Consider the following 15429-nt stretch of genomic DNA (forward strand, 5'->3'; position numbering starts at 1 on the left):
CTTCACCCAGGTCACGATCTCGCGGTCCGGGAGTTCGAGCCCCGCGTCAGGCTCTGGGCTGATGGCTCAGAGCCTGGAGCCTGCTTCCGATTCTGTGTCTCCCTCTCTCTCTGCCCCTCCCCCGTTCATGCTCTGTCTCTCTCTGTCCCAAAAATAAATAAACGTTGAAAAAAAAAATTAAAAAAAAAAAAAAAGAAAGTTCAGGCCATTTTATAGATAGTTTATGCTAATGTAATGATTGTTTGAATTGCCATCTGGCGGTGGTAGGAATTTTCCTTGCGGCATTTTGACTGTCAACTGACTCCTCGACTTAATGGATAGAAATGTTTACAAATCCTGCATTATTTATTTATACTTATTTATGTTTTAAGTTTATTTTTTTATTTTGAGAGAGAGACAGAGAGAGTGCATGAACAGGGGAGGGACAGAGAGAGAAGAACAGAGAGAGAGACTCCCCAGCAGGCTCCTTACTGTCAGCACAGAGCCCGACCTGGAGCGCGAACTCACGAGCTGTGAGATCATGACCTGAGCCAAAGCCAAGAGTGGAATGCCTAACCTAATCAGCCACCCAGGCACCCCATAAATCCTGCATTTTTTAAACAGTCTAGGCTTCCCATCCCAGGACCTTCACACACGCTTTCCCCCTCTATTCAGAATACTTCTCCTGTTTTCAAAGATTTATTTAATGTATGTCTCCATCATGGTTTAGTAATTCTTCAAGGGCAGGGACCGTGTCTGTTTTCCTCACCAATGTGCCCAGCACTTAGCATTGTGCTTGCAACATATATAGGAGGCATGTAATAAATGTTCTTAATAGGAAGGAAAGAAGGACAGAAAGGAGGGAGAGAAAGGACAGGGAGAGTGGAAGGCCAGAGTTTCCTTGGCTTCCTTTTTAATTTTCGGAGGAGACAGTCAAGGAAAGTTGGTGCGATCAAGTGACATGCTCCGTGAGTGGGACAGAAGGGGCTGGAAGTAAGGTCTCCCGTGTGCAGCGTAGGGCAGGCGCTCCACTGCACGGTGCTCCTTCTTTTACATGAACTTCTCGTGTCAAGAGAGCAACCTTTTCTTAATTTTCTGCACGAGTAGGGCAGAGCCACGTATGTGTTATGGCCCACATGTTGAAACTTGTTTATGTACAGCTCGCCAGATGGTCCCTACCAGCACACAAAGAAGACATTCCACAACTTTCAGGGGGTCAGCGTGCTGAGGAAGCACTGGACGAAATACATGTTGTGAGGTCATCCCTTACTTAATCCAAGCCGTATAGATCCAAAAAGGAAAACCTGGTCAGACATTCGGTGTGAAGCAGGGAGACCTGGAGAACCAATTCCGGGGATCCAATTCTCAGAGACAGAAGTTGACGTAACTGGATCTCTCTTTAAACTTACTTTGTCCACATTTTCTCTGGAGCAGAAAAGAATTTCTTAAAATACTTTGCTTTTTAAGCCCCTGCTGGCTAAATAAATTTTTTTTAAAAAAATTGCTTATGCAGTACAAGCGGCAGGGAATAAAATGTAATATTTTTTATTGTAATTTTTTACAATAAAAAATGTAAAAGGAAAATTCACGGAGCTAATCTGAAGCAGGAAGTGAGAGGTTGACGGCCATTAGAATAGGACTTGCAGACAATTGTATTGGGGATTTGGCATTAAAGAAATTCTGAGTTGAGGGAATTAAGAGATATTGTAACCGTGGCTCTCTGAACACACCTGAAATCTTAGATTCTGTTCAAACTATAAAATTTATGCTCAGAGATTATAGAACCAAAAAAAAAAAAGTAATGGGCAAGAAATATAAAGACTATAAAGAAATGAAAGCCTGATCCATGGTTCTACCACCAAGAAATTCATTCATTCTTCCATTCACTCCCTTATTCCAATACATATTTATTTAGTTATTTTTATTTTTTTAATATTTATTCATTTTTTTGGGAGAGAGAGAGACACAGAATCCGAAGCAGGCTCCTGGCCCTGAGCTGGCAGCACAGAACCCGACACGGGTCCCAAACCCACGAACCACGAGATCATGACCTAAGTTGAAGTCGGACACTTAAGTGACTGAGCCACTCAGGCGCCCCCATACATACTTATTAATATGTCAGAGACCGAACCCTAGGACCTAGTGGTGAGACAAAGATGGTCTCCATTCTTGTGAAGCTAAAAATCTAGCAAGGAAGCCTCATGTGACACAAATGATTAAAATCCAGTGCGAGACATATGATGATGAGGCAAATACAAGGAGATCCAGAAAGAAATGCATACTTCAATATACGGATACGAACATTTAAATCTCAGTGGAGGAGAGAAGTGAGAATCCAAAGTAGCAGATGGTAAAAATATCTAGATTTTATCTTTGATGTGTATTACATAATATTTTTGGTGCCAAATTACCTTTGTTAATTACATTTTGATTGCGCTATTATTAAAATGCTCTTTATTCCTTAAACCCACACAGTCTCACAGTGGGAGAGATGGTGTAGAGGAGCGACCGGACAGCAGGAAGTCCACTTGGAACATAAAAGTTTGTCACCTGTAGGAAAATGAGATATAACTGTATCCACAGAGAACTGCAGAGCTAGAGGAAGCTCATGGGTGACCTAGGACAACCCCCTACTGTTTAGCAGGTGAGAACATGCTGGAGTAGAGCTGTGTTTTGTCTCAATTTGTTTAAAGGAACGTGGTGGACGGCAGTGCTTTGCAAGCTATCTTTCAGGAAGCATTATTTAAAAAAATGTGTTGCACAGCTGCGCGTTTGCAAACTACAATAAAAATGAATTACAAGAAAAGTGAGAAGAAAATATAAAATATAAGTTCAGTTTTTTTCATATTAGGATCAGTAGACCTAAAAGTGCAGCTCAGGAAATACGGTCAGAACAAACATAACATGGAGAACAAGAAAAAAAAGTCAACACTGGCCGTCGTCCCCCGAAAGCATACGGTTAGGGACAGCCGGACGGTTCCCGGACTGAGAAATGACGAGCATAATCATGACGTGTGCAGGACACTGTGTGCAAGGCCTGTCCACAGCATGTCATGGTGAGCGTGGTGCAGGGAGGCTGTAGGGGGTGTGGGTGGGGGGACTACACGTAGCAGCTTCCTTCTAAGAACTGTGCTTGGGGTAGGACTAATGCTTGCGTGACCTCCGCTCACGAATCAGAGCATTCCAGTAACTCAACTCAAATAACTCAACTTTTCCCCTGTGTTTCTCCTCTTTCATTATCTAAAATTAAATTGAATCCAGAATGCTGACCTGAAGGCGCTGAAAGGTATTTAATTTTTAGAATGATTATATTAATCAAATGGTTCTTTTTTGAAAAAAAAATTTTTTAATGTTTATTCATTTTTGAGAGACAGAGCACAAGCAGGGGTGGGGCAGAGAGAGAGGGAGACACAGGATCGAAGCAGGCTCCATCCAGGCTCTGAGCTGTCAGCACAGAGCCCAAGGTGGGGTTCCAACCCACAAACTGTGAGATCATGACCTGAGCTGAAGTCGAACACTCAACCAAATGAGCCACCCAGGTGCCCCCCAGATTGTTCTTGAATAGGGCAAAGAAAGAGACTAAATTTTGACAGGGTCAATAATAGTTTAAAGGCAAAAGATTGTGGTATAGGAAAGGCTAAGGGTAATATCAAGTGACTACTCTGCCTTCTGCCTTACACTCAATATGTTCTAAACTTCACTCTGAGTAAGAATTATCTAGGGAGCTTGTTTTTTTTGGTTAGGTTAAGGTAAGCTCTAGGCCCATCATGGGGCTTGAAGTCACAAGCCAGAATCAAGCATCGCATACTTTACTGATGGAGCCAGCCGGGCGCCCCTAAGGAGCTTGTTAAACATGAAAACTCCTGGGCCCCATTTTCAGAAATTCTGATTCATTATGTTGTGGGGTGTAGCACAGGGTGAAGAATGTCTTTAGCCAACCTACCAGGTGATTCTGCTCCAGCTGAGCTGGGTGCCACGAGTTGAGAGTTACTATTGCCGAACATGTTGACAAACTGAATCATGTAGCTGATACTGTGTGCAGTTAGTGTGGAAAAGCACAACTAATATGAAATAATAACATCTAAATCATTTGTATATAGTTATGGCATTTGTTAGAGAAATACACAAAATGCTCACAGATTCTCTTACATACCCTTAAATATTCAGTACCTGCTGTTGGCACCAAAAAATCCAGCAATTTGTGGAAGAACATAACCCACAGATCACCTTAGGTTGTTTTCAACTTTATTTAAAGACACATGGAGTTTGGTTTTAAGTGCAGTCCTGGTTAATTCCTACATTACTGAGTAACTCCTGGCATTAACTAATTCATATTGGTGCTAGCACAAGGTCAGCTGAGAATCAATGCATCACCTTTCTGTCTCCATGCTAAGCAGCTGATCAAATGTTTGTCAACAAAGCAAAGACTAGATCTTTGAACATAGGTATTGAATATTAGCCAATGAGAATGAGATGTTGACTTTGGCCAAGGTCCATGCTTTTACGTGTGTGTGTGTGTGTGTGTGTGTGTGTGTGTGTGTATTATGGCAGTGATTAAAACAGCTCACATAGGTTGAATGTTTATCACTCGTTAGTCATTCTGTTAGTAAAACAACCCTAAAAGGGGGGGGGTGTTACCTCCATTTTATGAGGGACCTGACATTTATAGAACTCAAGGACATTAACTTGTAAGTAGCAGAACAGCCCTCCAGCTGATTTGTACTTTCTCTTACATCCTCCGTTCCATTCCACAAAATGCATCTCAGTGGTACCGACTGGTTTTGTGGGCCTGGAAATATGCGTCTGAACTCTGAGAGGACTCTTGGGTCACTGAATTCCTCAAAATGCTTGTTCAAGGTTAAAGCCCAGATAATGTGAAGGGGGCAAAGGTTGTGATTCCTAGTCCCTAATCCTACTCTTGGATTCCTCCAGATCTGCGCATTTAGCACCTCAGTGTTTTCTCCTGGTTTGCATTTCTATTGCAGACTGCCTGTAATGGTTAATTTTATGTGTTAATTTGACTGGATCACAGTGTGCCCAGAGATTAGGCTCCACATTATTTCTAGGTGAATTTGTGAGGGTGTTTCTGGATGAAATTAGCATTTGAATCCATAGACTAAGTAAAGCAGATCCTCTCCCCAGTGTGGGTGGAATCTATCCAATCCCTTGAGGGTCTGAATAGAACAAAAATTGGAGAGTGGGAGAATTAACTCTGCCTGACTGGCTGAGCTGGAACATTGGTTTTCTCCTGCCCTTGGCCTGGGACCACCAACCTTCTGGTTCCCAGACCTTTGGACTTGGACTGAACTATACCACCAGCTTGCAGGGTCTCCAGCTTGGGTCTCCAGCTTGCAGACAGCACATTGTGGGACTTCTCAGCCTCCATAATCACACAAGCAATTCTTTAATGAATCTCTCTGTATATAAAACTTCCTATATAGATTTCAAGGATATATATAGATATAACTCTATCAATAGAATATTGGTATACACACACACACACACACAACACACACACACACAAACATACACACACTGCCTTCATTGCTATTGCGTTATAATGTGTGCTTTTTTAGATTCTTCTCATTAAAACTTCTATCTTCTGTGTCCCACTCTCTTATCTTCTGCTGTCTCTAAACTGGCAGCCAATTAATCACATACACTAATCCAATATTCAGGGGCAATATCCCCTTCCTACAAGGCACATAGTTACACTGAGACCAGCAATCCCTTAGACTGAGGTCTGAACCTGAGAAAGTGTTGATAGGAATTTCAGACAGTGTGACAAGTTGGTGGTGGCCAGAGCGGTTGAAATCATACCCGTGTGTTTCCCTCATCGTCTAGGATTCTGTGAATCCTACAGCCGTTTAGTTACTTACAGACTCCCAGGGGCTTGTGCAGCTGAAAGCATGCCGTTATCCAGACCCATCTGTGTGACTTGGGCCGGATCTTTCTCCTGCTCACGATGGAGCCAACAACTAGCTTTTGAAAGCAAAAACGAGTGAGGGTGAGTCAGTAACAAGTGAGATTTGTCAGGGAGGTTTGGCCAGTTGCCGGCATCCTAGTCTCTGTGGAGATGTGCTTCTGTGAGACAGTTTCGGCTGCCCTTCCGGCGTAAGAGAGCAATCCCAGTGAAGAATGTTGACTGTCATCTCCATTATTCCATCAACTTCCTCATCAACGGCTTGGGATGAAATGTTAGAATAGATTTTGGAAGTGGAGATAAAATGAAGACCTGAAACTATTCTGGATGCATGAATCAAAGACTACTCTTTATACTGCTTATTCTCCTGGCTCTTAGAAATTTAATTGCAGCAAGCTTTTAAATATTGGCTTTTAACTTATCTACAAAAAAAATGAATAAATAAAAAAATAAAAGATTTAGTTAATTAAATCATTTGAGGGAAGATGGGGCCCAATTCCCATTCATCCATTTGGATCATGCAGAGCATAGATTTTATGGATGAAAACCATCCCTAAATATTATACCATAAATTGTAGTGGGGCACAGAAGTTTACGGCCATACTTGTGTAATATAGACTGAGATAGAATGTCTCCACTTCTATCTCATCACACAAAAATAAAAAGAACACTCATTTATGTAATTTATCTACTGTTGGTGAGGACAGTTGAGATAAAAACCCATGTTTTCATGAAAAAAACCTCATAACCAGAGTTTTAGAATGATCTTATTAGGCAAGTTTGAGCTTCTGAAAGAATAAAACAACTTTTAAATTTGATATTTCAAAAAAGCAAGAAAAAGAATGAAGTATCATAAATAACCATCTATTATATTGTCATTTTGTCATATTTCAAGTCCTTTTTAATAAAAGAAGATTTAATATACACTTAAGGACCCTTTTGTATCCTTTATAGAGGTGTGTGACCTTGGGCAAATCCCCTAATCTCTGTGTTTCTGTACATCAGTCACTTCATCTGTAAAATGGGGATAACACTATCCAGCACCTCATGGGGTTGTTGACAGTGTATACAATGAATAACAGTGTAAAGAATGAAGAACAGAGCCTGACCCACTGATGCCCAAATGGCGTCCTCTGTGATCGTTCTTTTGCAATCCTACCTGTGGGTAAGATGCTCGAATTCCTAGAAAGGTAATTGTGTTAAGAGTAAGGTTTTGACAGTGAAGTTGACTGTATAGAGTTCTGGTATATATGGGCTGTGGAATGCTCCAAAGAATAAGATTGTAGTGAGGATATTTAGTATGATAATATTGGCATATTCTGCTAGGAAAAATAGGGGGAGGGGACCTGCTGTGTATTCAACGTTGAATCCAGAAACGAGTTCTGATTCTCCTTCTGTTAGGTCAAAGGGAGCTTGATTGGTTTCTGCTAATGTTGACATGAACCATATTATGGCTGAGGGCCATGTGGGGAAAACTATTCATATGTGTTCTTGGATGGTAATTGATGTGGCTAGTGTGAAGGATCCATTTATTAGTAGTTCTGATCGGAGGGATGATGGCTAGCGTGACTTCGTATGAGATTGTCCTCAATCCCATTCTTCTGCCAGAAGCAGGCATTTTCCTTGACGTTATGGTACCTCCTTCTAATCAGTGCTTGTCTGCTTTTAATACATGACAGTTGTATTTTTTTTAGTTTCCCTAACTATGTAAATTTTACACGTATTGTCATAGTGTGTGTACCATCCTTCTGTGGCCTGCTTTTTTCTCAGTGCTAGGTTTTTGACATCTTTTCATATTGAGAGTTATAGGTCAAGTTTTTCCATTTTAATTGGACTATAATACTTGGTTAGCTGAATATACAGTGACTCATTCCTCCGTTTTTGCTCTTATGGACATTTAGCTTTCATCTAGATTTTTGTAACTATAAAAAAATGCTGTTGTGAGCATTTATGGATGTGTCACCCTACACATATTAGGGAGCATTTGTAATATATGGGGTTTCCCAGCCCTTTTCACTTGGGTCACTCTGCCAGATGTCACTGTGCCTCTAATCCAAAGCTGCCCCGAGAGCTGAAGAGGTCAGCATCTTGTGTCATGACCACTGCCCACTGACCTGTTTAGTGCAGACCTGTTGGGAAACTCTGCCCAGAATACTGGTCTTCAAATTAGGGTATATGCACTGCACCAATTTCCATCCCCACTCCACTGCCTACACACACATAGACGCGCGCACATGCGCGTGTGTGCGAATATATATTTACGCACACACACACGTTTTCCCAATATGGATGGTTGCTAAAGTAGTTGATTTCCACATCCTAAACTTGACCTGCCTGAGGGCCACATGCAGTTTCCACCTCATCATTCACTATCTTTTTCTCCCATTTTCTAAAAGAAAGGTCTCTTGCCCACCTAAGATCCTAATATAATGTCTCAAAGGGACAATTCAAAATATTGGGATCCACATGGTCTTCTTTAATTGAGGGCCTATAAATCTGCTATAGGGCCTCCTGACTTTCCTTGCACATATTCTGTTAAAGGCAAAAACTTGGGTAGAATTTAAAATTCAGATAAAATACAGGATGTCTAGTTAAATTTGAATTTCAGGTAAACCACAGGTAGTTTTGTATTACTTTAGTATAAATATATCCTGATCTAGTATGTCTCAATATGAGCTGTGGGAACATTTATATTAAAAAATTGTTTTCTGAAATTCAAATTTAACTGGGCATCCTATGTGTGTATGCATGAGAGAGAGAGAGGCAGATAGAAAGTTTGCTAAATTTGGCAACCCTAGTGGAGTTAGAGCTGGTACTTTCATCCATGGGATGATCTGGATTCAGATATAATGTCAAGCGGGTGTCAGGACATTTTTTGTTTAATGATTTCTCCTGTTCTTTCTCCTGATTGTCAAAGAACACATCGCTCCCGAAGAGGAGTTGTGTGAGCAAAACAGGTAAGAAATGAGAGAATTTTGTGTCTCCTTTCACTGGGACACTGAACTCATGGCAACTCCTTGGTCTTTATCCATCTGTGTTAAACTAAGAATATTCAGGAGTTGTAAAAAGAATGCTGGGAAAACACCAGTCTGTGAGAAGCGCGGCCTGTAGTTCTCATTCTTTTTTAAAAAATGTTTGTTTATTTATTTATTTAGAGAGGGAGAGAGAGAGAATCCCAAGCGGGCTCTGTGCTGTTAGCACAGAGCCCGATGTGGGGCTCAATCTCATGAACTGTGAGATCGTGACCTGAGTTGAAATCAAGAGTCAGATGCTAAACCGACTCAGCAATCCAGGCGCCCTTCCATTTCTCATTCTTAAAAGGGAGAAAGTTTAGAGACTGATTACTCACAGGGCTTGGTCTTGACTCACCTGCATTGTTTGCGTGATTTAAGGAAGGAGGAGGTAAACACTTTTGTGCGTATCTCCTAGAGGTCGACATTACACCTTTGAGTAAAAGAAACTCACGTTCCAAGTAAGTTAGTGTTTTCTGTTTTCTCAAACACTTCATCAGGTTTGTAGAAGAAATATTTGCATTACCTTTGCAAAAAGATTATCGGACATTATAAATCCATATACACTCTTCCTTTGGACTTAAATTTCCTGCTCAATGTTGCCCATCAACCAATTCTCAGCTCATTTGTTCATTTTGGCCATGTACTTATTATATTTATATAACTTAGGTATATTTAGTAGAATTTATTGTAAGAAAATCCACTTAATCATGAATATACTGTTGGTAAATTCATACTGCTGGTGGCTTCATTCCTTTTATTTTGTTGTTAATTTCACAAGCCCTGTTTTCATTTTAGCAATAAGCAATATTCATATCTGGATACATGAACTAGATGAAAAAAAACCTCTCCCTTCATTTCATTAAAAGCATTTCCAATCAAAACTTACATTTTTACAGTTAATACTTATCAGTATGTGCAATACATTTTGGTTTTGGCCAATAGTAATTTAGTAGTTCATTTAATAGTGATGAGATTTAATAAGAATTAGTAATGTAAATTACCACCTAAAATAGTTATTTAGTGATAATTTTTTTTTTAACGTTTATTTATTTTTGAGACAGAGAGAGACAGAGCATGAACGGGGGAGGGGCAGAGAGAGAGGGAGACACAGAATCGGAAACAGGCTCCAGGCTCTGAGCCATCAGCCCAGAGCCTGACACGGGGCTCGAACTCACGGACCGTGAGATCATGACCTGAGCTGAAGTCGGCCGCTTAACCGACTGAGCCACCCAGGCGCCCCTAGTGATAATTTTTTAAATCAAGAAAAAAATGTTTAGACTTCAGAGTCTTAAATACACTTTTTTTTTTTTTTTTTTGCAATTTATCATTATATACACATTTGCGTAACAGGTGATAGGTTGATCAAAAAAAGATGTTCAAACATAATAACGTTACGTTAAAATAAACTTTAGTGTAATGTGGAATGGAAATACAAGTTAAAAAAAAAAAAGATAAAATTTCCAAATGTTAAACAAGAGCGGTGTAGGGTTTTTTTTTTTTTTTTTTTATGTTTATTTATTTTCGAGAGACAGAGAGACAGAGTGCAAGCTTGGGAGGGGCAGAGAGAGAGAAGACACAGATCCGAAGCAGGCTCCAGGTTGATGTGGGGCCTCGAACCCACAAGCTGTAAGATCATCACTTGAGCCAGGCACTTAAACGACTGAGCCACCCAGGCGGCCCTGTGTAGTTTTAAAAATAGTATTTGTTATCTGACACCACTTTTGAATAGATTTAAAAGAATGACATCACTGCTTTATTTTTTTTAATGTCAGTATTTATAACAGTTGCCAAATTATATCTTCTGCAACTATTTACATTTATGATTTGAAAATTTACATGTCTAAAATTTGCAAGTGGCTGCACAGTTTTTCACAATTATCTTATGGAGTACACGCTTAAAAAAAACGCAGGAATGCGATAGCCCTACCGTGTGCCTGACTGCTGCATAGGAGGCAGGTATATCCTTAACTAGATTTTGCCAAATTCTGAGTCGTTGCCCCATTTTACACTCCCCCTAATGGTATCTGAGAGTTCTCCTACTTTTACATTTTCTCAAACACTTAACATTGTCAACTTTTAAGGGTTTGCCCGACTGAAGGGTGTAAAATGCTATCACTTTGTACTTTTAGGTTTACACTATCTCGATTATTGGTGGGATTGAACTTCTTTTTCATGCACGGTTTGACCAGCTGTCGTTTCCTCTTCTGCAGGTTGTCTCCCTCATATCTTAGCCTGTTTGCCAATTGTTAAGGTACGTATTTGTGATGCAGGGAACTCGTTTTTACATGTTGACTTTTGCAGCTTGTTTTGGGGAAAGCACTTTATGCTTCTGTACCCCTGCTAGTTACAATATGAAATGTGTGCATCAGATATTTCATATATGGACAACTGGAATTCCTGGGAATATTTGTCCACGGTTGCTGTTGCAGGTAGGTGGGGTTTGTTAGATTTGAATGATGTTAGGCTCAGTGGGGGGTGCAAATAATATACAGATGAGCCTATTTTCCTATTTGCCCTAACAATGTTGATTAATCCATTAACAAATGAAAGCAGAAAACCCTCAGAATGGGGTTATTTTTCAGATAATTCTCATTTTAAATACATCTTATTTATAACTTTGGAATATTAAAGAATTATCTGGAGAAGTGTGTGTTTGAGGGAGGTGGGCACCTTTGACAAAACGCAACATCCCGGCCAGTCTGTAGGAGACATGACAGATACTCAGGTGAAAGAAAGTTAAGTAACAACTACTATAGTCCTGGAAACAGAGATCTTTGCATGTAGAGCAGTTGTTATAATCTGGAGAAAAAGATGGGAGGTAGAGAGAGGAGAAAATTGCAAGGGATTTTCCAGTATAAACAGTACAGGGAGTGCAAAGCTCTAACTCTCCTTGAGATCCTTTTTAATCACTTTTATTTTTGGTAATATAATCTCCTTTTTTCCCCTTCTTGACACATTTCAGTAATTAGAATTATTGGAAAAATAGGATTTATTTTTATTGAAATTCACTTGGCGGTCATCTTTGAAATAATATTTTTGTTCCAAAAAGGTTTTACTGAATTTTTATAAAGTGGCTTTCCACAACCAACTAGAGTCTGCACACTCCTTTTTGGTAACTTTCAGAAGAATCCGTAACTGATCAGACAAAAGCACAAACGTGTCCCTTAACCATTCCTACTTGAAAAGAATATGCCTGGTTTTCAGTGCAATGTACCTGTGGTATATCTGACAGAATTGAAGTTGCTAAAATTGTTAAGCAGATTCCAAGATGATTTGGGAAGTTTGGCTTGCTTCCCATCACTGGCATGCTGGGATGTGCTAAGATTCCCACCACTAGCATTCAGGGAAGTGCTAAGATTGGACTCCTACATAAAAGTGTTCAAGAAATAGGTTCACCTAATTGGGTTCAAAACTATATGAAGCCCAGGTGTCCCCAGTCTTCAGGGATCTGTCCTTTCCTTTGACACCCTGAGTCACATGTGGCAGCAGGGAGTGCTGTCCTCATTATCTTTCCCTCCCTAGGTATCTGAGAAATCTTCAAGTGGCTGCGTAGTTACTTTATGGAGTACATGTGCAAAAAACTGTAGGTGGCCAATAGGTCTTCAGTGTGCCCAAAGTAAGAAATCACCCGTGCCCCTCCTTACCCCATGTAGACCGTTCCTCATCACTTCCATCAACTGTCCACCCTTCTTAGGTCACTTCTTGCTGTTTGGTAACCGTTTTCACCTTCTCACTGCTCTTCTATTTCTGCTACACGACACAGGTAGGTTTGGGCCTTGCTTATTTCAGAGATAAGATCAGGCTGTTACAAGGAGCAAACATTGAATGTGTGTCTATAGCACAAGAGAATTACGACATAGAAAATATGACAGTGGATCACTGCCCCCACAGTCCAGCGCCCGTGCCCATCTACAACATGGAATATTCCTGATGTCATATTTTAGCTCCCAGCTCCACCAGCCCCTCCCCACGGTGGGAAGGCCTTGGACAGGCTAGACTTCGTTCATCTTGCTGACATGTAAAGTAAAGGAAAATCAGTTCTAAAGCTGTGCTTCATTACATAATCTGTTCTAATATGCCATTAGTTGTAAGATGTAGCATTATTCTGGGGCGTCTGGGTGACTTAGTCGGTTAAGCGTCCAACTCTTGATTTTGGCTCTGGTCATATCCCAGGGTCTTGGGATCAAGCCCCATGTCAGGCTCCCTGCTGAGCATGGAGACTACTTGGGATTCTCTCTCTCTCCCTCCCTCTACCCACCCCCCTCCCACTCTCTCTCTCTCAAAAATATAAATAAATAAATAAATAAATAAATAAATAAAAACTTTATGCTTCAATGCTAAATAATAGTGTAATTCTTTGAAAATGTTTTGTACCAGATATTTTTTTTCCCAGGGGCCACGATAATAGTTCTTGTCCCACATGTGCTTCTAGAACCTTAAGTACTTCCATATCAAGAGGGAAAGCCTAATTTCTTCCTGCTTGTATCTAAGCTAGTTTGTGACTTGCCTGTAACCAATAGAAAGCATCAGTTCTGCATGACTTCTGAAGCTAGGTCTGAGAAGGTGATACGGATGCCACTTCGCTGGCTGGAATATTTGCTCTGGAGCCCAGAGCCTCCATGTTAACAGCCTCTGTGATCTGTGGCTGCCATGCTGTGAGGAAGCCCAAACCCCCCCGCCTCCAGAGGGATCATGTGGAAAATCCCGGAGACTACATGAAGAGAGAAAGATGCTTTGCCAGTTGCCAGCTGATCCTGCTTCCCCAACCTCTGCTCTTTTGGTTACAGCTTCTAAAGGGCTGCAATGTCATGAGTGATTGCTTAACCAAAACCACCCAGCCAAGCCCTTCCTGAATTCATGGCCCACAGAAACTGTGAGAAATAATAAAGTGATTATTGTTGTTTTAAGCCTCCGAGTTCTGAGGTGATGAGTTAAACAACAGTATTAACCAAATCAATTTTAAATGTCAATTAAACTCAACAGAGGTTGTACTGGAAGTCATGGCAATATGAATAACCATGACCAAGTTTGCACATACACAGGCAATGACACCCATGTCATGTTGGTCCCCTGGCCAACAGCAATTGTGAAATGCCATCTATTTTAAGATGCATGGCAGTAGGAAAAAAAAACGTATGCAATTTAGCATTGAAAAAAATGTGGTAAAATTGGTGCAAAGGAGGGACAAATACAACAAAAAGAGTTAAGGAACTGGGAGGTAAGGTGACTTATTTTGAAAAAGCTTAATATCTGGTCATTAAGATGATACATGCGCATTATCAAAAACATAAAAATAAAATAAGACATAAATTGCAAAAAAAAAAAAAAAACAATAAAATCACCAAAATGTCATCATCCAGAGATAAACTTCCAGATTTCTAAATGTACACAGACAACACGTATAGAAATGTGGGCATATGCATGCTTTGTAAATAAGTTCATCCTACGTTGCAGCCTTTTTTTTCCCCCTCAGTTGAAAACATGTTGGTTTCATGTTTCTACCTCAGTAGATAAAACACTACCTAATTTTTTAATGATAGCAGAATATCTTATTTACTTAGCCAGTCATTTAAATGATGGACATTTTGTTTAGCTTTATCTTTTTGGTTTTGCTTTTATGATTATTAAAACATCAGGCGTATTTATGCACATATGTTTTTCCTGTTGTATAACTACCTCTTTGTGGAGAATTTCTAGATACAAGATTATTGGATTGAATGGATTTCCCCAAATAGAACTGTGGTATGGACTGATAAAAATGCCTCCCAGAAAAGTTGTATCCATTCAGACCTCTAGCAACAGCTTTTGAAAATGCCTGTTTTCTGTCTCCTTTGCCAAAGGAATGGAGAACATATCACCCCAAAGTGTGCTGCTTTGGTATGTTGATTATTTTGAGTTAAAGGCACTTGAGAAATGGCAGATACAAGAGGGCATTCTGACCCTCCTTTTTATTTCTGAAGGCAGGAGATAAACCTCCCATGTGAAAGGTGTCCACCCTGTACCGGGAGAAAGGAGAACATTTTTATCACCAGTGACAAGGAACTGAAGCAGAAAGAAATCTGTTCGAGCAGACCTTGTTCAAATACATCTTATCTTCCTTTGGCCGCTCCATACAGTTACTTTGGTACAATTGCCTCTTATTGTTCAACCTACTATAGAGGTTCTTTATCAGTTCTTTTGGTAAAGTTCAGAGGAACTTTACCAGTTCTTTTGGTCTCAATCCCTATGAGGACTCTTCTGTCATGTAAAATAATATAAATGTGTGTGTGTTTCTCCTGTTAATCTGTCTTATGTCAGCTGAGAAACCCTAAGAGGGGTGGTAAAAATTTGCCTCCTCTACACCAACATCTGGCTTTAGTCATTCATCTAATGCCAATATTATGGTTTTTAAAGATTTCTTTTAAAAAAATTGCAGGATACAAAATCAAGTACAAAAATCCATTGTGTTTCTATACATTAATAATGAACTGTCATGAAGGGAAATTAAGAAACCAATCCCATTTATAGTTGAAT

The 15429-nt window shown here is 40.1% G+C and overlaps 1 protein-coding gene across 1 annotated transcript in view; it reads left to right on the top strand.

Annotated features, from left to right (window-relative positions):
• HTR7 (5-hydroxytryptamine receptor 7) overlaps positions 1 to 3241 on the top strand; it is an 89181-nt gene extending 85940 nt beyond the window's left edge. Inside the window, exon 3 of the mRNA XM_030334905.1 lies at positions 2455 to 3241. Within this exon, the coding sequence (XP_030190765.1) occupies positions 2455 to 2479 (25 nt within the window). The 3' untranslated portion in view covers positions 2480 to 3241. The remainder of the gene's footprint in view (positions 1 to 2454) is intronic.
• Positions 3242 to 15429: the final 12188 nt, after the last annotated feature.

Source organism: Lynx canadensis, chromosome D2 (assembly GCF_007474595.2).
Source record: "Lynx canadensis isolate LIC74 chromosome D2, mLynCan4.pri.v2, whole genome shotgun sequence".
NCBI classification, from domain to species: domain Eukaryota; kingdom Metazoa; phylum Chordata; class Mammalia; order Carnivora; family Felidae; genus Lynx; species Lynx canadensis.